This window comes from Lepus europaeus, chromosome 4, assembly GCF_033115175.1.
Source record: "Lepus europaeus isolate LE1 chromosome 4, mLepTim1.pri, whole genome shotgun sequence".
NCBI classification, from domain to species: domain Eukaryota; kingdom Metazoa; phylum Chordata; class Mammalia; order Lagomorpha; family Leporidae; genus Lepus; species Lepus europaeus.
The window spans coordinates 19,424,235-19,449,412 of record NC_084830.1 but is presented as its reverse complement, the minus strand read 5'-3'; the positions used below and the strand labels follow the sequence as shown (position 1 = coordinate 19,449,412).

Genomic DNA, 25,178 nt, shown 5'->3' with positions numbered 1-25,178 from the left:
AAGCTTTAGTGAAGGGAGGTGGCAAGAAATGCATCTTAAATTACCTTTAGTATCTGTAAATCACAACTCTATTAATCTCCTTTCTTAGAGAATGTGTAACTGTCCCTTAAAACAAAGTAAAACACATTTCACATGAAAAATAATCAAAGCAGCATTAAGCTCTACATGGTAAATATACCAATCAAACTATACACAGTAATCTTACATTTCTTGGCTTTACTGGTGGCAGCTGGCTCTCTTATTAGGACAAAGGAAAACTATTTTAGAAAAAAAGATCAAAAGCAAAAATGATTGCTACAATAAGGTGACTGTTCAGAATGAATGTGGCTAATGAATACTAGAATATATTCAGATTAAAAACTTACATTTCAGTCATCTGACTTAGAAAGCTTCCGCTTCACATGCCGTGGAGGTTCCCAAGTATCACTATCATCGGTTTCCTCTTCATCCTCTAGATCCTGATCATCAATAACTTCATCTTCTTCCTCGTTTTCCTCAAATAATTCTATACCTAATTCTGATCTTCTCTGCCTTTCCGCAAACCACTCTCTGACCTGCTCATAGCCCATATGTGATCTGTTAACAAGCTCATCAAGGTCTTGTTCATTAAGAAATTTGTGCTTCAGGTAATAATCTTTAAGTATTGCAGTTCCAGTTTTAAATTTTATAAGTGATGGTCCCCTGTCCCAGTTGTTCATTCTTTTGCCTCCTCGAGGCCGCCCACGAGGTCTTCCTCTTCCCCGCCCTTTGGGTCTCCCCCTCCCTCTTTTCCTAAGGGAAGACAGACCATTCATACTACTGGAATTGGCACTTTGATAGTAGTAGTACCATTTCAAGTTTCCGTTTTTCCAAGCATAACGGGTGTCCCCAAACCAACTAACTATGTCTGTTCTGGCAAGCCCACTTTCTTCAGCCAATTTGTCATACTCTTCTGGTGATGGCCACTGGGTTCGGACAAATGCACTTTTAAGCAGGTGCAACTGCTCGGGTGTTTTTTTACATATCTTGCCTGTACTCCCTGACTTAGGTGCAACAGATTCATCTCCGGGAGAGGCTTCTCCAGCTTCTTCTTTGGAACTACCTGCATTATTTTCATCTACTTCCATTTTCTCTTCCTTTAAAGCTTTTGATTTCTTCTTCTCTGTAAACCAAGCATCAATTTCTCTTCTGGTTAGTTTGGTTTGCGCTCTTAACCTAGTTAATTCTTCATCTGTAAGTACAGAGTTGTTGAGAAAACTTGCCTGAAGGACTCGAAGTTGCTCTGCAGTTTTCTCTTTGAACTTCTGGGGTGTAAAGTCAGGGAAAGTATTCCAGGACTGCTTATGCTGTGAAGTAGCAACAGTTGGGGACTCCGTGGTTTCATCACTGGAGTCTATAATAATGGTGGTAGAGGAATCATTGTTGAGATGTAAGCACTGATTACTCTTTGAATTTCTCTGGTTGTACCTTGTGTCACTAAACCACTTTTTAATCTCTCCTTTTGTCAATCCCGTTATTTTCATAAGTCTGCTTATTTCTGAGTCATGGGGAAACTGATTTTTAAGGTAGCTAACTTTTAGTTCTGCCAGTTGTTCTTTAGTTTTCTTTGCCCGAATGCCAAATGAATCAGGGTTTACCAATGCAGTTTCATGTTTGAGATTCTGAGAAGTTGGAACTGCTGCTGTTGCTGGCTTTGTTTCTGCAACAGGCTGAGCAGAAGGTACCTGACTTTTCTGTACATTTGTTTGATTTGGAACCCCTGCCACTGTCAAGGCTATAGGTGCTGTTACCGGTAAAGTATTTGTTCCAGCTACTTGGGTAAGAACCAGACCTGGCTGACCAACTATTTGGCATGTCTGTAAAATAGATGGTAAGCCATTACTCCCTGTGGAAATGTGTGTGGGAATAACAGTTATGGTCTGAGGTACAGTATGCACTGTTCCATTGAATTGTTTTCTTCTTGCCTCCTCTACTTCCTCAGGAGTCCAACTAACACCATGTTTTAGACGCTGGGCTGAAAACCATATCTTGATTTGTTCCTCTGTGTATTTTGCTTGAGCAGAGAGAACTGTAATTTCTGACATGGTTGGATAAGGGAATTTGTTGTAGGTGTTAAGTAAAAGCGGATTGTTATCCAACGCAGCATTGTAGGTGGGGATGCTGTTAACAGGGATTAAGACTTTGGGAATCAAGTTAGAATTCTGCTGAGCTGAGACGGCAGTTATCACCTGTGCTAGCCCAGGAAGAACTGCTGCTGGGGTCACCACTGTACTGGCAGTATTTGGGTGTACTCTGTTTATAATGGAAGTACTTGTATTAGATTCAGAAGCTGAAGAACTTGGATTTTCTACAATTTCTTCACGGTCTGGTTTGACTTCATTCTCTTTCTCTTCAGGAGCACCCTCAACGGAGTCATTATGGACTGTAATTCGTTTGCTTTCCGCCTTATTTTTCATCATTTTCATGATAGGAGTTTTACTGATAGATATTCCAGAAGAAGAAACTTCTGTAGATTCAGCTTGCTCTGCATTCTCCTCTTTAACAAAACTACCATCAAAAGTCAGATCATTTATTGTTTGTTCAAAGATTGTCTGGTTATTCCGTTTCACCATAGTCAACTTAAAATTATCTTCTCCTGGGTGATATTTCAGATTATGCTCAGAAAGTGCATCATACCTTTTGGTAAGAAAATTGCATTCCACACAAACATACGATGAGTTTAGCACTACATTGGGGTGCTCTGAATCCACATGAAAAGTAAACATATTTAGGTCTGGAGTTTGAAAAGTACAATATTTACATTCATAGCCACCTTCAACTTTTTTATTTTGCTGATTGTCAGAATCCACAGATTCATGAACTTCTTCATCACTTGAGATACTCTCTGCCCTGGTGTTTTCTATAGGTGTAAGGACAGGGGGACCCTCATCCACATCTGATATCAACTCAAGGTCTGGATCCTGGTCACTGGCAAGAACCATGCATGGTGTTGTTGACTTCCGCCTGCTTGCCATTCTGATGTTACAGAAAAAATCTCAGAGGTGATTCAAAAGCATTGAGGCTTAAAACTACTCAGTATTCTTCATTTGAAAACAATGGCTTTTGGTTCTTCAAGTCCATTTTTGTGCTCAACAAGTCTCATTAGCAGCTTTTTCATGGTGCAATCAAGTAAAGAGTGTATTGTTGGCAGATAAAATACTGCTGAACTGCTGAAATTTTTGAAGCACAACTCCAATCACCTACATTAAAATAAATTTGAAAATGTTTTAAAATCAGTGACTACGATCTTTGAAACAAGTTACAGTTATGTTTTACTTAGTGAAGTTTCTGAATATGTAGACTATAAAGATCGAGAATATGACAAGAATCAGAAAAAATATCCCTTATTATATCATGTCCTATTCTTTTAAAACTTTTTTAGTAAGTTCTACTGAGATAAAACAAAGTCTCTGAAATTCTGAGGATATCTTCAATCTAAAGCTCTCCTAGTGGAGCTATTTTGGCTAACATCTTATTCATGTCTGTATCTCCAGTGCATACAAGAAGCTTGTATTCAAGTAGGTAAGTTTAATGTTTATTCAGTCAAACTAGAATGAATAGGAAAACAGTCCTACAAAACTCAATAGGGGGTCAGCCTGTGGCATAGCAAGCTAAGTTGCAGCCTGCAGTGCCAGCATCTCATATAGGGGCCAGTTCAGTCCCAGCTGTTCCACTTCTGATTCAGCTCCTTGCTAATGTGCCTGGTCTCCCATGCGGGTACCGGGACCCAAGCACTTGGGCCATCTTCTACTGCTTTCCCAGGCCATAGCATACAGTTGGATCAGAAGTGGAGCAGCCAGAGCTTGAACTGGCACCCATATGGGATGCCAGCACTGCAGGCAGCAGGGCCTTACCTGCTATGCCACAGTGCTGGCCCCACAAATAAATTTTGCATTGAAATATTTAAATGTTAAATATTAAAGTAATTAAGCATTAAATATTAAAATAACATTTTAGGCCGGCACCGTGGCTCAACAGGCTAATCCTCCGCCTAGCGGCGCCGGCACACCGAGTTCTAGTCCCGGTCGGGGCACCGGATTCTGTCCCGGTTGCCCCTCTTCCAGGCCAGCTCTCTGCTATGGCCAGGAGTGCAGTGGAGGATGGCCCAAGTGCTTGGGCCCTGCACCCGCATGGGAGACCAGGAGAAGCACCTGGCTCCTGCCATCGGATCAGCGCGGTGCGCCGGCCACAGCGCGCCAGCCACGGCGGTCATTGGAGGGTGAACCAACGGCAAAGGAAGACCTTTCTCTGTCTCTCTCTCTCACTGTACACTCTGCCTGTCAAAAAAAAAAAAAAAAAAATTTAACCCTAACTCAGTTACAGTTTGTGTTTCTAAAGTCTAACACAAATGAAAATGAAGAAAATGAGTAAATATCCTCACTTGTTCACACCACAAATATAGAGCTATTTTCATTTCCTAGCATCACCCTTGTCTCAGCTGAACTGAAGGGAAATGAGTTTGCTTCAAAGATCATAAAGCAGGGGCTGGTGTTGTACCATAGCGATGCTGGCATCCGATAGAACACCTCTTTGTGTCCTGGCTGCTCGGCTGATCCAACTCCCTGCCAATGTACCTGGAAAGGCAGTGGAAGATGGCCCAAGTACTTACACCCCTGCCTCTACGTGGGAGACCAGGATGGTATTCCTGGCTCCTGGCTTCAGCCTGGCCCAGCTTCAGCCATGGCGAGCATTTGGGGATGAACCAGCAGATGGAAGATGTCTTTCTCTTTCTGTCTCTCCCTTTTTTTTAAAAATGTGGTTCTTTCTTTCAAATAAATAAAATAAATATATTTTTAAAAAATTATGAAGCAAAACCAGGTCTCTATGAGAAGATATACTTACCAAAAAAAGGAGGAAACTGAGCTGTCCAAAGAGAGAGAGAGAGTCCTAACTTTGAAAATGGTTAACATTCCTCCACACTGGAATTATTCAAATAAAGACTACGCACTCAAATTGATGAGTTTGAACAGCAAATGTAAGTTGGACTGAATATTCCTTATTTCTTGATTTCCCATATTACAAAATAAAGAGCATCAGCTTTCTACAAAGCCTTACTCTCAAAGTGTCATTCTTTTTTCTACAAAACTCCTGATTTCTAAGAGATAATAAAGAAATTACTGAAATTTAAAATTATTACTTTTTTTAAAAAAAGACTTATTTATTTGAATGTCAGAGTTGCACAGAGAGGAGTGGCAGACAGAAAGAGAGAGAGGTGCCACGCCCCAGATGGCCGCAACAGCCAGAGCTGTGCTGATCCAAGAGCCAGGAGCCAGGAGCTTCCTCTAGGTCTCCTAGGGGCTCAAGGACTTGGACCATCTTCCACTGCTTTCCCAGGCCATAGCAGAGAGCTGGATCAGAAGTGGAGCATCTGGTTCTCGAACTGGTGCCCATATGGGATGCCAGCGTTTCAGGCAAGGACATTAACCCACTGTCCCGCAGCTATATTATTTCTTAACTAAATGCTATAAATTAAAATAAAATAATTAAAATTATTTCTTGACTAAATGCTATAAATTAAGCTAATGTCATCTCATAATCAAACAGGGGTCACCAATTTTTTTTTCAAGTATCAACACAGCTATTTAAATTTTAAACTTTTATTTCTTTGAAAAGAGATACAGAGAAATCTCTCATCTACTGGTTCAGTCCCCAGAGGCCTAGGGCTGGGCCACGCTGAAGCCAGGAGCCAGAAATTCAGTGTGGGTCTCCCATGTAGCCTAAGGACTGAACCTATCACCTGATGCTTCCCAGTATGTTAGCAGGAAGCTGGAATTGGAAGCAGAACTGGCACTCAAATCCAGGCACTCCAATATGGGATGTGGGCATCCCAAGCAAAATCTTAACCACTGTACCAAATGCTGGTCAGCAACACAGGTATTTGATTATTATTTGTCATTAGAAACAGACAATTCCCCAAACAGGTCTAAATGAGCAGCACTCCCACTTTGGACAGTAAAGGAAAATCAAAATTAGGCAAGAGTGTAAGTTATTTTGTGACTACTATTCTCATGGAATTTGAGAGACACTGTATTTAACTGGGTACTCTACTAGCTACAAGTCAGAAAGTTTTTTTCCCTGAACCTTTCCTTAAGTGGTGGTTTTCAAACTTTTAAGCAGGGGAGCCCTTTCCTCAAATAAAATACTAAGAAAGGGGCCAGCGCTGTGGTGTAGCAGGTAAAGCCACAGCCTGCAGTGCCAGCATCCCATATGGGCACTGGTTCAAGTTCCAGCTGCCCCACTTCCAATCCAGCTATGGCCTAGGAAACCAGTAGAAAACAGCCCAAGTCCTTGGGCCCCTGCACCTGCGTGGGAGACCCGGAAGAAGCTCCTGGCTCCTGGCTTCAGATCGGCACAGCTCTGGCGGTTGTGGCCATCTGGGGAATGAACCAGTGGATGAAAGACCTCTCTCTCTCTCTGATTCTCCTTCTCTCTGTGTGTAACTCTGACTTTCAAGTAAAATAAATAAATCTTAAAAAAAAAAAAAATTCTATGAGAAGCCCCAGTGCAAAACATTTAAAAGTAGCTGTCTGGTTGCAGTAGCAAAGGCTAAACTATTCCTTGACCAAGTCCTGTGGATCCCACAATCTCCACTCCCACCTCTGAAGAGTTCTGAGATGTGCCTGAAAGTCTTTGCCTTAAAAATTTAAACACTTTAGGGGCTGGAGCTGTGGTGTAGGGGTGAAGCCGCTGCCTGCAGTGTCGGCATTTCATATGGGTACCAGTTTGAGTCTCTGCTGCTCTACTTCTGATCCAGCACTCTGCTGTGGCCTGGGAAAGCAGTAGAAGATGGCCCAAGTGCTTGGGCACCTGCACCCTTGTGGGAGACCCAGAAGAAGCTCCTGGCTTCAGATCAGCACAGCTCTGGCCATTGCAGCCATCTAGGGAGTGAACCAGCGGATGGAAGATTCTCTCTCTGCCTCCGCCTCTCTGTAACTCTGCCTTTCAAACAAATAAATAAATATTTTTTAAAAAAATTAAATACTTTAAAGACAACATATCAGTTCATCAAAAATTCTTTACACTGAGAATATGATAAGCCATGAAATCTGAAAACTAATATATAGTGAACTGAATGTCTCCTTTCAGTTTGTTTGACTTCAGAAGGAAGTCTAAGGCAGCCACACTGGGACAAAGCAGCCAGGAGTGATAGAAGACAGAAAAGACACCTGAGCAGCCAAGACCCCCTGTTCCTATTTTTATTCATATTCATATTATTCTTATGGCTCTCCAGCTCTCAGGGTTATACTTCTTATTTTTCATTTCATTTTAGCATAAAAAAAGGGGTATGTTACCAAATTACTCCTTATATTTCTCTTTCTACTGGTTCACTAACTCAGTGCGGTCATTTAGTAAGAATCTAAGCTGATACAAACAAATTTTAAAAACTTAAATATTTTTTGCTGAAGTTATGAAAAATGTAAAGTACTCATGGTGTTATATGACAATCTAGTGACATATACCCCAAGTTGAGTTTTGTCTTCTAAAAACACTGACTTTGACAATATACTTAAATTTAAATTTAAAGAGAGATACATACTTCTTTTTAAAAAAAAAGTTTCAGTAATGAAAAAGACTAAGAATCTGATTTTCTTAGGTTTTATAGACTTCCTCAACCTCTGGTTACTTCTATATCCAACCACACAGAGTTGATACATGCTCTTTCCTCTTTACTCCTAAAATTGTTTGCTCACTATAAGCTACCGGTAAGTTCTCCATGATTTCGTTAATGAAACCAGGGCCAGTTTTAAAACATACTCCTAAAGGGAGACAGGATACTTCCCAAAAGAGATTCAAGATTTGGTTCAATGGCTCAGTTCTGCCAGTCTAAAATATAGACCACAGAGCAAAGAGAAGCATCCTCAAGGATCTCATTATGCAGCCATAACTGTGGAGTATACAAGGTCCTTAGTACAACTGCCATGTTATAAAAAAGATTTTATTTATTTATTTGATCTGGGCCCAGAGTAATTAATTCATGGAGGCTTGTGCTGGAAGGTAACACCACAGGTGTTAAGTGCCCTCTGTCACTCAATAGTCACTTAACTGGAAAAGATACTCAATTTCTACTTCACTTTTCTCATCCATCAAACCAAGATTCTTCAATACAAATTTGCTGAATGTTAACCATATGGCAGGCATCATGTCAGACGCTGGGAGTACAATGACGACCAAGACAGATAGTCTTTGGTGTATCAGATACTAACAGCGGAGCCAAGAAACCAGGCTTTTACAAGACAAATAGGTGAACAATGTCTTAGAATAACTGTTTTCAGTGAGATGAGAGAGAAAGTATTAAGGACTATTAGTACACTGCAAGAGGCTCCTAGAAAAGCAGCAGAGAAGGCTTCTCGGGAAGGCAGGAATAATGGCATCTATCTCACAGCGTGATCAAGTGAAAATGCTCCTTTCACCGCTCTTCACCTACTCCTTTTATCTCCTCACAGTAGGTGCCTAACTGACATTTTTTCTGGGAGTAGAAGAAACACTGTTTATCTAGTATCATACACTTTCTCTTTTTTAAGATTTTATTTTATTTGAAGGAGAGATGTATAGAGAAAGCAAGGGAGAGGGAGAGAGAGGGAGAGAGGTCTTCCATATGCTGGTTCACATCCCAAATGGCCGAAAGGCCAGGCAGAGCCAGGAGCTTCATCTGGGTCTCCCATATGGTTTCAGGGGACCCAGGTCTTGAGCCATGTTCCACTGCTTTCCCAGGCTCAACAGCAAGGAGCTGGATAGGAAGTGGAACAGCTGTGACTCCAAATGGCACCCACATGAGATGCCTGTGCTGCAGGAGGTTACGCAACCTGCCACACCACAACACCGGCCCCATTCTTTTTTTACTAAAGCAACTTACTCAGCTGACAAGGCACACAAATTGATGAAAAAACAGAGTAAAAATACAGAATAAGAATTTCTATAGTATGATCACAGTTGATCTCTCTTTGTCATTGAAGTGCAATGTGGCTAGGACAAGAAAATGTGCAAAAATAGCTACTGGCTGGTTGGTATCTGATCCTCTGTTTGAAGATCAACTAAAATCAGTGCTCAAAATCAATGTGGGGAGCATTGTACTATTTACCTATAAAAAAGGGGTTAGAGGTCAATTGCACAACCGAGTAGCTGGGTAGCTTTGTAATTAAAATACAATTAAAGTTAAATTTGCCAATAAAAGAAAAGAGTATGATCTGAATGCACCCATCACTGTAAATATAACTTTTGAAAACTGTTTTCAGGGCCAGCACTGTGGCGGAGTGGGTTAAGCCACTGCCTGCAGCACTGCCATCTCATAGGGGCACCAGTTCAATTTCCGGCTGCTCCACTTCCAATCAGCTTCCTGCTAATGTGCCTGGGAAAGCAGTGAAGGATGGCCCAATTGCTTGGGCCCTTGTACCCACGTGGGAGACCCAGAAGAAGCTCCTGGATCACAGCTTCCGTCTGGACCACCTCCAGCCACTGCGGCCATTTTGGGAGTGAACCAGCAGATGGAAACTCTTTCTCTCTCTCTCTGTCTCCTCCTCTCTTTCTGTAACTCTGCTTTTCAAATAAAATAAAAAATCTTTAAAAAAAAATAAAACTGGTTTCATTTACCCTTCAGTAAATAAATAAGTTAAAAAAAACTGATCAAATCAATTAATTTTTATACTACCATTAAAAATGATAGTCAAGAATAATTAAATGGAAAAGTAATATTTTCCCATTTTTTAAAAGATTTTATTTATTTTATTTGAGAGGTAGAGTTACAGACAGTGAGAGGGAGAGACAGAGAGAAAGGTCTTCCTTCTGTTGGCTCACTCCCCAGATGGCCGCAACGGCCAGAACTGCACCGATCCGAAGTCAGGAGCCAGGCACTTCTTCCCAGTCTCCCATGTGGGTGCAGAGGCCCAAGGACTTGGGCCATCTTCCACTGCTTTCCCAGGCCACAGCAGAGAGCTGGACTGGAAATGGAGCAATCGGGGCTAGAACTGGCGCCCATATGGGATGCCGACACCGCAAGCGGAGGATTAACTTACTGCGCCACAGGGCCAGCCCCACATTTTCCCATTTACTACTAAATTTTTTTAAATGAAAACAAAATTTGCATGTTAACTATAATAACTGTGAGAGGAGCCAGAGGTGCAGCAAGTTAAACTGCTGCGTGATGGCAGCATCCCATACTAGACTACCAGTTTGAGTCCCAGCCACTCCACTTTTTTGTAAAGATTTATTTATTTATTTGAAAGGCAGAGTTACAGAGAGGTAGAGGTAGAGGCAGAGGCAGAGGCAGACAGGAAGACAGAGAGAGAGAGAGAGAATCTTCCATCTGCTGGTCCACTCCCCAAATGACCACAATGGCCACAGCTGCACCAATCCGAAGCCAGAAGCCAGGAATCTCTTCTGGGTCTCCCACATGGGTGCAGGGGCCCAAGTTGGGCCATCTTCTACTGCCTTCCCAGGCCACAGCAGAGAGCCGGACTGGGAGTGGAGCAGCCAGGATTCGAACCAGCGACCACATGGGATGCCAGCACTGTAGGCAATGGCTCCGCCCCCTACACCATAGCACTGGCCTCCAGCCAATCCAGCTTTCTGCTAACATGCCTGGGTAGGCAGTGGAGGATGGCCCAAGTGCTTGGGCCCCTTTCACCTAATTGGGAGATCAGATGGAGCTCTTGGCTCCTGGCATTAGTCTTGCCCAGACCTAGTTTTTTTTTGGCAATTTGGGAAATAAATCAGCCAACAGAAGACCTCTCTTTTTCTCTGTTTCTCCCTCTCCCTATATTACACTGCTTTTCAAATAAATACATTAATTAAAAAATTATAATAACCAGGTGTCAATGCTGTGGTATAGCAGGTAAAAACACCACCTGCAATGCCAGCATCCCATATGGGCACCAGTTCAAGTCTCAGATGCTCTACTTCTGATCCAGCTCTCTGCTATGGCCTGGGAAAGCAGTAGAAGATGGTCCAAGACCTTGATCCCCTGCACCTGTGTGCGAGACCCAGAAGAATCTCCTGGCTCCTGGCTTCCAATCAGCACAGCTCTGGCTGTTGCAGCCATTTAGGAAGTGAACCAACAGATGGAAGACCTCCCTCTCTCTCTCTGCTTCGGCCTCTCTGTAACTCTGCCTTTTAAATCAATGAATAAATCTTTTAAAAATAATAAATAAATAAAAATTTTTAAAAATTGTAGTAAATATGAGAATATATATGCATATGGACAAACACTAGATAAGAACATATAAAACATGAAATTCTGACATGAGATTAATGGGTGAAAATTTTGTGTCTGATATTTGAGTTTTCTTTAATATTGTTATAACATTGCTTTATTATAAACTGTAACAATAGTTTCAAGACCTTAAAATTGCAAATCTATTGTCATTTGTCTCAAGCTGGAAACAAAGTTATCTTTGTATTTTTTTTTTTTAATTTTTTTTGACAGGCAGAGTGGACAGTGAGAGAGAGACAGAGAGAAAGGTCTTCCTTTTGCCGTTGGTTCACCCTCCAATGGCCGCCGCGGTAGCGGCATTGCGGCCGGCGCACCGCGCTGTTCCGATGGCAGGAGCCAGGTGCTTCTCCTGGTCTCCCATGGGGTGCAGAGCCCAAACACTTGGGCCATCCTCCACTGCACTCCCTGGCCACAGCAGAGAGCTGGCCTGGAAGAGGGGCAACCGGGACAGGATCGGTGCCCCGACCGGGACTAGAACCCGGTGTGCCGGCGCCGCAAGGCGGAGGATTAGCCTGTTAAGCCACGGCGCCGGCCGTTATCTTTGTATTTTTAAGGCAAAAATATTACTACATAAAGGTTTTGCCAGGGCAAGCAGGAATCCCTCAGTATGCATAGCATTCAAGTGTATTCCAGACATTTTTTGAGAAACACAGGCTCATTCGAAACATGAGCTCTCATGATCTCCCATAGCCTCTACAGTGAGAACCAGCCAAGCCAATTTCTGTGAATCTATGTCTGCACTCTGGCTCTTCTGAAGATAGGATGCTCCTCAATCAATTCGTGATTATGCACTTACTGAAATAATTACGACAAGGTTTCTCTACATGAGCACATTTAATGAAAGCAAGATTTATCTCATCACAGAATAAGCTTGTTGGCAATTTTTCTAGAAGTTCTTTTATAGCCAGAAAGAATGTTTAGTTCTCCACTATATTCCTAGGGTTCAGCAAAGTACATACGAGGACCTCAATAATACTTGCTAAAAAAACACTTTAAGGAATAGAGGAGCTATGAAAAATTGTGCTTGCTCTACAGATTATTTTCAATGGTAAAATCCTTACTAATAAAAATTACCTTGATCACCAAAATATTAAAACATCCTTGAGTAAAAATAAAAACATTCAGAGAATTATTACTGCAGTGAAATTCAAGAGAAAAGTACAAGGTTCTCATAAAGATGCAAGAGCAAATGTGTACTCAGAATCATCACTTTTGTATTCCATAATAAAACCAAAAATAATGGCATTCTATCACATTTTCAGAAAGATTCAACAGTAAGTTCTGAATGTAAACACTATAAAAGTCAGTCAATTGTTTCAAATGCTATGCTTACTACTAAAAGAAGTCTAACAACTTACAATTAAGTTGAGCCATAGTTGTACCGAATTTCTAAGACTCTGGGTTTTTTGGTTCTCTTGTACTGCAAATTAAATGATTAACAGATAACAGCATGTTGGCCTAGTTAGCCATAAAAGCATGTTACTTTGGTAAGATTTTATGTGATAAAAACAAACTGTTTTTCATAGCAACTTTGGTTCAAGTGAGAACATTAAGAAGATATTATTACTTTTAAGAACCATGTTAGTTTCGATCTATAATCAAATAAAACTATTCTTATGGAGCAAAAATATACACACTAAGAATCCTTTGGAATCTACATTCATATATATACCCTCAGAATTCTTAGGACTCTGTATTCTATTTAGTTTCACTCCTCCCTCTCTGAGTCAGAGTTCTGTTTAGTCAGCTGAAAATACTTATTTTCACATGTTTGTGTTCAAACTAAAAGTTACAGATCCACTAAAATCACAAAATGCCTGAAATAATAGTGGGAATGAAGAACAATGGAGTCAAATTAACACAAAGGCTATCTATTTTGTTAAAATGCCTTTAAACTTAAGGCATTTTCATACTTATAATGTAAAAAATATTTAGGAACAACAGTCAACTTCTTAAAAATTAGGAATTTGGCAACATAAATTTGTACTCCAAACAAATGTTTTTTTATTTTTATTGATTATATAGACCCATTACCTGAGAGATAAATCTCAAGAAAATAGTCAAAAATGGCCTCAAAACAATCAAAAGTCAAGTATTAAAGTGAATACAGAGGGTCGGCGCCGTGGCTTAACAGGCTAATCCTCCGCCTTGCAGCGCCGGCACACCTGGTTCTAGTCCCGGTTGGGGCACCGGATTCTATCCCGGTTGCCCCTCTTCCAGGCCAGCTCTCTGCCATGGCCCGGGAGTGCAGTGGAGGATGGCCCAAGTGCTTGGGCCCTGCACCCCATGGGAGACCAGAAGCACCTGGCTCCTGGCTTCGGATCAGCGAGATGCGACGGCCGCAGCGGCCATTGGAGGGTGAACCAACAGCAAAGGAAGACCTTTCTCTCTGTCTCTCTCTCTCTCACTATCCACTCTGCCTGTCAAAAAAAAAAAGTGAATACAGAGATAGAAATGAATGTGATAGAAGTGAAAGCATCCAAGAAATTGGGGCTGGCCTTGTGGCACAGCAGGTTAAGGCCTTGCCTATGATGCCAGCATCCCCTATCGGAGGACTGGTTTGGGTCCCAGCTGCTCTGCTTCCAATCCAGCTCCAAGCTTATGTGTCCAGGGAAAGCAGCAAAGGAAGGCCCAAATCTTTGGGCCCCTGCACCTACGTGGGAGACCTGGATGGAGTCCCAGGTTCCTGGCTTTGGCCTGGCCCAGCCCTGGCCATTGGGGCCATTTGGGGAATAAATCAGTTTGGGGAGTAAATCAGAGGATGAAGATAGATAGATAGATAGATAGATTTCTCTCTCTCTCTCTCTCTCTCTCTCTCTTTCTCTCTCGTTACTCTTTTTAAACAAATTAAAAAAATTGGAAAAAAAAAAGACAAACTATGGCCAAAGATAAGCTAACTTCAGAGGCTCCCTTTGCTAATAGTAATTAAGGCTAAAGATTAAGAAACTCTATCCTTGGGGCTGGTGTGGCAGAGTGGGTAAAGCTACTGTCTGTGGTGCCAGCATCCCATATGAGCACCAGTTCAAATGCCAGCTGCTCCACTTCCAATCCAGCTCCCTGCTAATGTACCCAGGAAATCAGCAGAAGACAGCCCAAGTATTTGGGTCTTTGCACCCACATGGTAGACCCAGAAAAAGCTCCTGGCTCTTGGCCTTGGTCTTGCCCAACTCTGGCTGTTGCAGCCATTTGGGAAGTGAACCAGTGACTATAAAATCTCTCTCTCTCTCTCTCTCTCTCTCTCTCTGTGTGTGTGTGTGTGTAACAATGCCTGAGTTACACAGAGAGAAAAGGAGAGGCAGAGAGAATGAGAGGTCTTCCATCCACTGGTTCACTTTCCAGTGGCCACAATGGCCAGAGTTGGCCTATCTGAAGCCAGGAGCTAGGGGTTTCCTCCAGGTCTCCCACGTGGGTGCAGGGGCCCAAGGACTTGGGCCATCTTCTACTGCTTTCCCAGGCCATAGCAGAGAGCTGGATTGGAAGCAGAGCAGCCAGTCTTGAACTGGAGCCCATATGGGATGCCAGCATTGCAGGCGGAGGATTAACCCACTACGCCACAGTGCCGGCCCCAAAAATGCTATTTTTAACTTAAGTGAGATTATCTTTGAGAGACTGATGAAGCATTCAACTGTCCAACATTTTTCCTATTTATAGAAAAAGTAACCAGCATCGTGGTATAACAGGTGAAGCCACCACCTATGGCAATGGCACCCCATATAGGTGCCAGTTCAAGTCCTGGTTGCTCTACTTCTGATCCTGCTAAAGAGCCTGGGAAAGCAGAGGAAGATGGCCCAAGTATGTGGGCCTCTGCACCCATGTGGGAGATCCAGAGGAGGTTCTGGGTCCTGGCTTTGTATTGGCCCAGCTTCGGCTGTTTGTAGCCATTTGGGGGAATAAACCAGCAGATCAAAGATCTCTCTCTCTCTCTTTAACATGGCCTTTCAAATAAATAAACAAATCTTCAAAAAAAAAAAAAAAAAGTACTACCTACCTTATAGAAGATTAAATCATCCAATTTTTAAAAATACTTTAAAAGATAGTAGCAATTTTTTTTAAAGATTTATTTACTTGAAAGGCAGAGTTACAGAGAGAGAGAGGGAGGGAAAGACAGAGAGATCTTCAATCCAAAGGAAGATGGCCCAAGTGCCTGGGCTCCTGCACCCACATGGGATACCTGAAGGAAGCTCCTGGCTCCTGGCTTGGCCTGGCTCATCCTGGGCTGTGTGGCTATCTGGGGAATGAATCAGCAGATGGAAGATTGTTTCTCTGTCTCTCCCTCACTGTAACTCTTTCAAATAAATAAATAAATCTTATTAAAAATAATAAAAAATAAAAACAATGAAAGTGAGTCACATTAATGGTTATAAAATCTTTCCTAGTACTTTGTGGGATTATCTGAAATAACAATGGGGGAGAGCCCATATGGGCACCAGTTTGAGTCCTGGCTGCACTACTTCCAATCCAGCTCCTTGCTAATGTGCCTGGGAAAGCGGCAGAAAATGGCTCAAGTGCTTGGGCCTCTGCCACCCATGTAGACCAGTTTGAGTTCTAGTTCTTAGCTTCAGCCTGGCTCAGTCCTGGAAAATGAGGCCATTTAGGGAGGGAACCATCAGATGGAAGAGCTGTCTGTCTCTCTCTCTCTCTTTTTTTTTTTTTTGACAGGCAGAGTGGATAGTGAGAGAGAGAGAGACAGAGAGAAAGGTCTTCCTTTTTGCCATTGGTTCACCCTCCAATGGCCGCTGCGGCCGGCGCATCGCACTGATCCGAAGCCAGGAGCCAGGTGCTTCTCCTGGTCTCCAATGCAGGTGCAGGGCCCAAGGACTTGGGCTATCCTCCACTGCCTTCCCGGGCCATAGCAGAGAGCTGGCCTGGAAGGGGGGCAACTGGGATAGAATCCGGCACCCCAACCGGGAGTAGAACCCGGTGTGCTGGCGCCGCAAGGTGGAGAATTAGCCTATTAAGCCATGGCGCCGGCCAAGCTGTCTCTCTCTCTAACTCTGCTTTTCAAATAAATACACAAATCTTAAAAAAAAAAATAAATAAATAACAATTGGATTAAAGTATTAATATTTCAAGTTTATAATATGTGATCTAATGCTTATTTTTAAAAGTCAATTAGATAAATAAAAATAATTGTGTATGAATATTGGTATGATTAATCTAAATAAAATATTTGTTAATTAAAATTTTATATTTAAGTATTACTAGGAGTCTATATATTGAAAATACATTTCAGGACTTTTCTTATATCTTAAAGCATTTTTATGAATATAGGTACAAGAATATGAAAATCTCTAGATCAATTTCCCCACATGAAATCCTCGCCTTCAGGACATTCATTTGTCTTGTTTACCTTAATTATCACTGTTCCTGATGTACTGTCTGACACACAGCTGGTTTCAGCAAATATTAATTGAAAAATCAATTATAAACAAACCATATTAAGATAGAAAAGTCACTTATAAACATAGCACATAAGATTTATTATGAAGTGTTTTGTTTCCTTTGAAATTAAAGCAGTCAATACTTATAGAGGTTTTTTTTTTAAAGATTTATTTATTTATTTGAAAGTCAGAGTTACAGAGAGAGAGAAGGAGAGGCAGAGAGAGAAAGGTCTTTCATCCGCTGGTTCCCAATTGGCTGCAATGGCCAGAGCTGCGCCAATCTGAAGTCAGGAGTCAGGAGCTTCTTCCGGCTCCCCCCGGCAGATGCAGGGGTCCAAGGACTTGGGCCATCTTCTACTGCTTCCCCAGGCCATAGCAGAGAGCTGGATGTGAAGTGGGCAGCCAGAACTCGAACCAGCACCCACATGGGATGCAGGCACTGCAGGTGGTGGCTTTACCTGCCACACCACAGCGCCAACCCCAAAACTACATTATTTTTTAAAAAATACTATACGCAGGGGCCAGCACTGTGGCATAGTGGGAAAAGTCGCTGCCTGCACTGCCGGCATCCCATATGGGTGCTGGTTTGAGGCCCCTGCACCTGCATGGGGGAGCCGGAAGAAGCTCCTGGTTCCTGGCTTCGGGTTGATGCAGCTCCAGCCATTGTAGCCATTTGGGCAGTGAACCAGTAGATGGAAGACCTCTCTCTTTCTCTGCCTCTCTCTAGCTCTGCGTTTCAAATAAATAAATCTTTTTTAAAAATTATACATATAGCTGCTGTTTTTTAAGGAACATTTTTTAAACTTTAGTCAAATATACTGTCATGGAAACTAAAGAGAGTACATCGGACACCTGAGTTTTACCACAACAAAACAATGAAACACATACTTGCCATAGCTTCCTCAGCATCCTGTTCTTTGAAACGGGAGGATATCCCTTTAAATTAGGAGGTGTTTAGCTCAGGCCATCATTACAAACAGGTCCACAGTAGCTATCTGTCTTCTCCTACAAAAAAAAAAAAAAATCAGTTTATTATTCTAGATATGATTTATCCATAGTCTGGAAATTTTACAGCTATGCCTTGCTTTTTAAAAGTAAATGTAATTTTGGGGCCAGGTGACATAGAAGGTAAAGTTGCTACCTGCAGTGCCGGAATCCCATATGGTCGCCGATTCGAGTCCCGGATGCTCCACTTCTGATCCAGCTCTCTGCTAAGGCCTGGGATAGCAGTGGAAGAAGACTCAAGTCCTTGAGCCCCTGTACCTGCATGGGAGACCTAGAAGAAGCTCCTGGCTCCTGGCTTCAGACTGACACAGCTCCGGCCATTGCGGCCATCTGGGGAGTGAACCAGTGGATGAAAGACCTCTCTTTCTCTCTCTCTGCCACTTTGTGTTTGTAACTCTGCCTTTCAAATAAATAAATATTTTCTCTTTTTTTTTCCAATTTTTTTTTTTTTGACAGGCAGAGTTAGACAGTGAGAGAAAGTGAGAAAGTTCTTCCTTTTTCCGTTGGTTCACTCCCCAAGTGGCTGCTACGGCTGGCGCGCTGCGGCCAATTCGCTGAGCCCATCCGAAGCCAAGAGCCAGGTGCTTCCTCCTGGTCTCCCATGTGGGTGCAGGGCCCAAGGACCTGGGCCATCTCCACTGCCTTCCCGGGCCACAGCAGAGAGCTGGACTGGAAGTGGAGCAACCAGGACAGAACCGGCGCCCCAACCGGGACTAGAACCTGGGGTGCCGGCGCCACAGGTGGAGGATTAGCCTAGTGAGCTATGGTGCCGGCCATAAATCTTTTCTTTAAAAAAGTGTATGAAATTTTAAGATTATTTATTTTCCTTTATTTGAAACACAGAGGTTATCCGCCCACTGTTTCATTTCTCAAATAACCACAACAGCCAGGGCTGAGCCAGGTGGAAGCCAGGAGTCCAGAACTTCATCCAGGTCTCTTATGTGGGTGGCAGGGACCCAAGTACTTGAACCTTCATCCACTGCCTCCCAGGATGCTTATTAGCAGGAAACTGGATGGAAGGAGAGCCAGGATGTGAACCCAGGCACTCCCATATGGAATGTGAGCATCCCAAGCAGGGTCTTAAAGGTTGTACCAAATGCCTGCCTTTAGATGTAATTAAAAAAAAAAAAAGCTTTATTTCTCCAAACTTAAAAAATCTAAATGCCAAATTGAATAAAGTTAAGAAATACAAAATTCAGAACTAAGTGTTTACATTATACAGAAAAACCAAGTAATTATTACACTATTTTCAAAAAATTTTTTAAGTTATGAATAAATAGCCTGTAATGAGAAAACTGAGATGTTAAAACTTGGAATATTTAAAATTAGTCCAGAAAGGTTATGAAAGACAACTTAAACTAAGAGTTGGGAGTAGGTATATTCATTTGTGTTTGCACACAGACCTACTAATATTTGTATCCTAATTTACTCAGTATTTTTCTTTTGACAGGCAGAGTTAGACAGTGAGAGAGAAAGAGACAGAAAGTTCTTCCTTCTGTTGGTTCACTCCTGAAATGGCCACTACGGCTGGCGCGCTGTGCTGATCCCAAGCCAGGAGCCAGGTGCTTCTCCTGGTCTCCCCAAGCGGGTGCAAGGCCCAAGCACTTGGGCCATCCTCCACTTCTTTCCTGGGCCACAGCAGAGAGCTAGACTGGAAGAGGAGCAACCGGGACAGAACCAGCACCCCAACCGGGACTAGAACCCGGAGTACCAGCGCTGCAGGCAGAGGATTAGCCTAGTGAGCCACGGCGCCAGCTAATTTATTAAGTATTAACTACCATGGTGAGGATTATTAATGCCAGCAATACAAGTCAATAATAATTTAAATAAACTAGTGGCACTCTACACCTAAACATGAGGTTATCTAATAGGATGACAAGTGTTTAATTATTTAGCTTTTACTACAAAGCTATATTAAACTACAAAACTACATGAAACATCAGTAGTTTGCAATCAAACAACTGGAAATCATTCTTTGAAAATTCACAGAGCAGGTGTTGTGGTGTAGCAGGTTAAGCTGTTGCTTGCAATGCAGTCATGCCATATAGGTGCCAGTTCAAGTTCTTGCTGCTCCACTTTTTGATCCAGCTCCCTGCTATTGTGCCTGGGAAAGCAGCAGAAGATGACGCAAGTGCATGGGCCCCTGCCTCTCATGTGGGAGACCCGGATAGAATTCTGGACTCCTGGCTCTGGTCTGGCCCAGTCCTGGGCGTTGTGGCCATTTGGGGAGCGAACTAGTAAATGGAAAATCTCTCTCTCTCTTTTCCCCTTTCACATAAATAAATAAATCCTTGAAAAAGAAAATTAAGATCAGTATCCAAAAATGTGATAGCATATTACTCAGGTAGTTTAACCAATCAGATAATTTAATAAAAACTATAACTGCTCCTCTTACTAGAATAACAGCACATAATGCTTGTGAAGAGTCACAGCATATTTGTTATTGTTCTTGAATCACTGATACTCTGTATACTACAGTGAATGAATAACGACAGCTTTCCTGAAATGCCTGATCTTTTGACTCTTGCCACCGTTAAATATAAGTTTCTGAACAGCCCTCTTTAAAAATATATCTATCCTCTAACAAAATATCTTCAGGCTAAGTTAAAACTGAGGCTGAATAATTAATTATACTATTTTCATGAAAAGCAAAAGAGCATTTTTTTCTGGTAGCCCCCGTGGAGTATCCTGTTATCTCTGCAGTCTGAGATTCTACAGTTTCATTTCCTGGTATCTCCTTGTTCAGTCACTCTTAGCCATCCATCGACAGGATATGGACTAGAAGAGAGGACAGGAAACAGCTGCCAAAGAGGGGAGGTTATTTTCCAAAATGAATTATTAATATTGTAGGAAATTGGTAACCTATTCCAATCCCTTCTGAAATCATTCATCAAACGCAAGCTGTTTTACCGAATGAGTGTCTCTCGGGGAGAGCTGCCAAGACATGCAAAGGCACAAGGCAACTAACTATATGAGTAACAAATGAGGTCCTCGATACTTCTGAATGAAAAACTCATATTTGCCTGATGTTGTTTCAGTTCCTGATACTGGGACTACTGTGGAACACTTCTAGTTCAAAGTATTTTTTTTAATTTAGAATGAGCACTTTTCAAAAATTAAAGTTCATCTCTACCATGTACATTATATAATAAAACATAACAAGATATTCTTAAAGTAGATGGATTTTAAAGACTAAGAGGCTCTGGAACAGACTGGATTGAAATCCCAGCACTATCTCGTCATAGCTGCGTGGCTTCAGACAAATGAGGCCTATCTGTGCCTCAGCCCCCTCATCTATAAAATGGGGCTAATTACAGCGTCTACCTAACAGGGTTGTTGTGAGGACTGAAGGAAGTAACGCATAGAAAGTTTTTAGAATTCTTCCTAGTACTTAGGAAGAACATGATGGATGTTAGACTTTTCTTACTTTTATTTAAAGTATTAACTTCAAGTTATATAACAAAGGAAGGCTGTGTTTAAAATCTGCCAAATGCTGACAAATCTGGGTAACAATCAAGCAATAAACTATTTTTTATTTCATACCTTTGAGTATGTTAAATAATGCTGGCACAAGTTGGCTTTAACATGTAGACATAAATCAATCATAATTTAATCCCCTCTACACACATTTTCCCTCTGACTTTAGCTTCAAAATGAATCACTACTGGATGATACATTTTAAGGGGTACTTCAGAAAATAAACCGCTCATGCAAATATTCTTAAAGTAATAAGGAAAAATTGCTCGCTTCTCCTCACTTCCAAGTAGTCTATGGCCAGTAAGCTAAATCAACAACAACACAAACTTCTTTTTAACAATATTGCGCAGAAAATGGGAATCGTTTTAGCATAGAAAAAAAGCATAATTATGAAGATAGTGCTTAGAAATATCAGAACCTCCTATGTTTTTCACTTCTCACAGCAACCAAAAAAGGGAAAAAAAAGCCCGTTAGAAAGGGGAAAGTGGGAGTAAAAATTATGTAGGAAATAGGAAATCACCAAAATTTAATGGAAGAGTTTTATTTAATTGAAAATGATAAATCTTTATGAAACACCTACCACTTTAACGTTTTGTTACATAAGCATTGATAGAATTTTTAAAAATCTAAATCTAAAAAGTAAAAATAAAAATCCTCCATTAAAAATTATTTAACTAGCTCCTCTGAATAAATGTCATTCTTAAACTAGTCCTATAAACTGCTTTTCCAGAGAACAGTACATTTGTTTAGGCCAAGGGTATATATCTGTTATAGATCTTCATGCATATACACATTTCTACTTTATACCTCGTGAATACATTATGGAATACTGACTACATAAAATGCCAAGATTAAGTGTCTTAAAACCAAAACCTGGCAACTACATAAAAATTTACACATTAACATTTACTTTAAAAATAAACCGTATAAAATACAGATTTCCAAAATGTAAGTGAAAATGTATATCCAGAAAAGTAATCTAAATTAGCAACCTCAGCCATGTAAATCTGATTACTCATCACTACAAATATATCAGAGCAGCAAAGATACAATAAAATACATTAGTAACATTACAGAAACACTGGCTCTTATTCAAAGGCTAGTCATGATTTTAAAAATACATTTAAATTACTTTCAAAAACATATCATTCCAAAGCCCTCCCTAAATAATTGCATTGACTCTGATATTAGATTAAAAACTAGATTAGATACAGAACTTTCAACATGCTTAATATTCGAGTAAACTCTTTTGCTGTAGCACAAATAAAAGGGTGACTTCCTCAACTACATTTGTGATCATTTAAGTCATTTTAAGAGCACTTTTACTTAAGTATTAAGTCATAACTAACAGCAAACTAAGTCTTAAATGCTACATTTTGTGTCCAATTAACAGAAGAAAGAAAATATGTGATACATGGTAACATCCTTTTCCCACCTTAAAGTGAAATATAATATAAAAGGGAGAAAAATGTTCCGAACGAACCACCTCCTTATGCTATTTGAATTAACATATAATTGTAAAACTTTGTTCACAGTTACCCACAAAAATAACTTACAAGTATCATTAAAGGTGAAACCACTGCTACATCATTCATGAACAACTCTCCAAACCCCGTGAAATAAGCTCACCCACAAGGGAAAGACATCTACGAAGGAACGGTCACCGCAAAGGCACATTTATGTGTTCGGCCTCAGCCCATCCACAAGCCATCTGGCATCAATGCTTCTCTGGTTCACCCGGCCTGATCTGTTCAGAATCGAACATAAAACTGGAGCTACACGCACTTTGAGAAAACCAAAGAACAGCACACTTGTACAGTAATGTTCCAAATGTGAAGCTCCAAACTAGGTCATACTTTAACTGTCTCTAAAACATTTTCAATAAAGACACTGAAGCTCTTTGGAAAATACAAGGAGGGCTCGAGGAATCTAAATAAATCATAGCTCTCATCAGTTATCCATCTTATTTTAATTTTCATTTTCTCATTTTAATCTTTAGTAAACAGATATTTCTAACAAAAAACTTCATTGAGAAATAAAATGCTACCATTTTTATATTGAAAGGACCGAACGCTGTGCATTTTACTTTGTCTAAAATTAGGCTGCACAGTCCTCAAATGCTCAGCGGAAGGAGAGAAAAACTCAGAAGAAAATATTCACAAAAGCTTGTCTTCGTTTTCATCCTGTTTACCGCACTATTGTCACCGGCAGCACTCAAATTTCTTTTGCTTAACATCAGGGGTCAGAATTGGTACTTCAGAAATTACAGTAACCTAGGGGTGTACCAGCGGCAGCGTTCCTGTTAACCCAGCTCCGGTTCCTCCTCACTACCAGCATGAAATCGGGGTGGCTTTCCAGAAACAAAGGTGATTCACGGAGCACCATGTAATACAAGTCGAAGCTTTCAGACAAAGACCAACAGGGACAAATCTCAAGGCGCACTTCTACGTGGACTCGCCCTCACAGGCACACACGTCCAACCCCACAGCCACACTCCTGCGTCCTCCTCCCTAACCAGGAGCCACAGCACCTTTCCCAGTCTGGTGATTTTCCTTTTTCCCCATCAAACTAACCTCCAAGGGAACTACTTCTTTCTTTCAAGTTTCACGAATCGCAACCCAATCGATCATGAAGTCCCAACTAGCCTTCCCCTGACATGTTTCTCTCAGATGAGCTCTTCTCATCTTTTTTAAAACGAATCGGGGTGACATGACGGCAGACGACTGCGGACTTCTTGCTCTGCCAGATCCCGTCCCCTTTTTCCTCCATCCCCATTCTGCTCTTCTAAATCTCTCTCGGATGCCAAGAGGTCTGATCACCATCCTGAGCTAAGGGATCCAGCGAAATCTGTGCCTCCTGGGGGGGGGGGGTTTGCTCTTCCCTCACTGTTGCCCACGGAGGTGGGGGTGGCGTACCGGAACAAAGAATTTTAAGTCCCTTTCCTTGGAACTTTGGTGCCAATACACAGGGCTAGGGCATCCCCCAGGGCTCTTTCCTGCCATTAACCCACGTTCCGCTCACATTCCCCTCCAATTGGCCGCCTCCAGGCCCTAAAGCGTGGAGGATCTCCTAGGCCAATCTCCCACCCCCGCCACCCCCCCCCAGCCCCACCCCCGTTCTGTCTATTGAAAAGGCCACACAGCATTTCCATCCTCTTTAATCAACTCCCCCCACCCGCCCCAAATCCCAGGCCTTCCTGAACATCTTAATACAGTCTCATCCCAAGTGGAGGCACAGCCGTCCCTGAACTAGGGGTGCAGCCCTCCCCGGAAGGGTTTCCGGGGCGCCAACCCCAAAGCCAGTGCGCTCAGCCCCAGCTAGGAAATCGCTTCCCAGTCTCCGAGAAGCCGAGCCCCACGAGGCGGCCACACGCCCCCGAGGGCCCGCAACCTTGCTGGGGGCCTCCATCCCCGGCCGCGGCGTCCCCGGGGAAACCCAAGCCCTCACTCCGCTCAACAGCCCCCAGCTGCCCAATGCTCGCTCGAGCGGGGGGACGACGCGGAGGCTGAGATTTTTTCCCTCACAGGACGCCCGCCCCCCAGTCCTTCCACCGTGCAGAGCCCCTGAGCGCGAAGCAGGCTGCGGGGACCTCCGCGGAGGCGACTCCGTCGCGCGCCAGGCCCCGTCCCTCCCCCACGAGCGCCCCGCGCCGGGTCCGCCCAGCCGCCCGCCGCAGCGATCGGGCTCAGCCCCCGGGGTCTCGGCCCCCGAGCCGCCCTCCTCCGGCCCGCGCCGCGCCGCGCCGCTCGCTTCTTCCCGGCCGGCCGAGAGCTCCGCGCTCCGCTCCCCTCCCGCAGCCTGGGGTGTCCGGGCCCGCTCGTCGAGTCGCTACCTGCAGGGGCCGCCGCGCCTCTCAGCGCCCCGCCGCCGCCATCTTGCATTTCAAACCGGCTGCACTTTTCAGGGAGTCAACTCTGACCTGTGAACCCTAAACCCGGAACCACTTGGCCGGCCCCGCGGACCAGCCGCAGCAGCTCTGGCTGCCCGGCCAAGCGTGGGGGACCCGGGGTAGGGGTGCGAGGAGAGGCGCGCGCCCCCGCGGCCGTCCGGGGGCAGAGGGGGAGGAGAGAGCCGGCCGAGGCGGGGCCCTC

The 25,178-nt window shown here is 42.8% G+C and overlaps 1 protein-coding gene across 5 annotated transcripts in view; it reads right to left on the bottom strand.

Moving 5' to 3' along the window:
- ZHX1 (zinc fingers and homeoboxes 1) overlaps positions 1-25,122 on the bottom strand; it is a 29,081-nt gene extending 3,959 nt beyond the window's left edge. For 3 of the 5 annotated variants that reach the window (XR_009865687.1, XR_009865688.1, XM_062188035.1), the window contains exons 1-4: positions 24,920-25,122; positions 22,717-22,834; positions 17,494-17,610; positions 366-3,218 (exon numbers count right to left, since the gene is read on the bottom strand). Coding sequence is in view for 3 of the 5 variants with exons in the window: in XM_062188035.1 (XP_062044019.1) it covers positions 369-2,993 (2,625 nt within the window). In the remaining 2 variants the exon portion in view is untranslated. The remainder of the gene's footprint in view (positions 1-365; positions 3,219-17,493; positions 17,611-22,716; positions 22,835-24,919) is intronic. The other 2 variants (XM_062188037.1, XM_062188036.1) reach the window with 2 other exon arrangements.
- Positions 25,123-25,178: the final 56 nt, after the last annotated feature.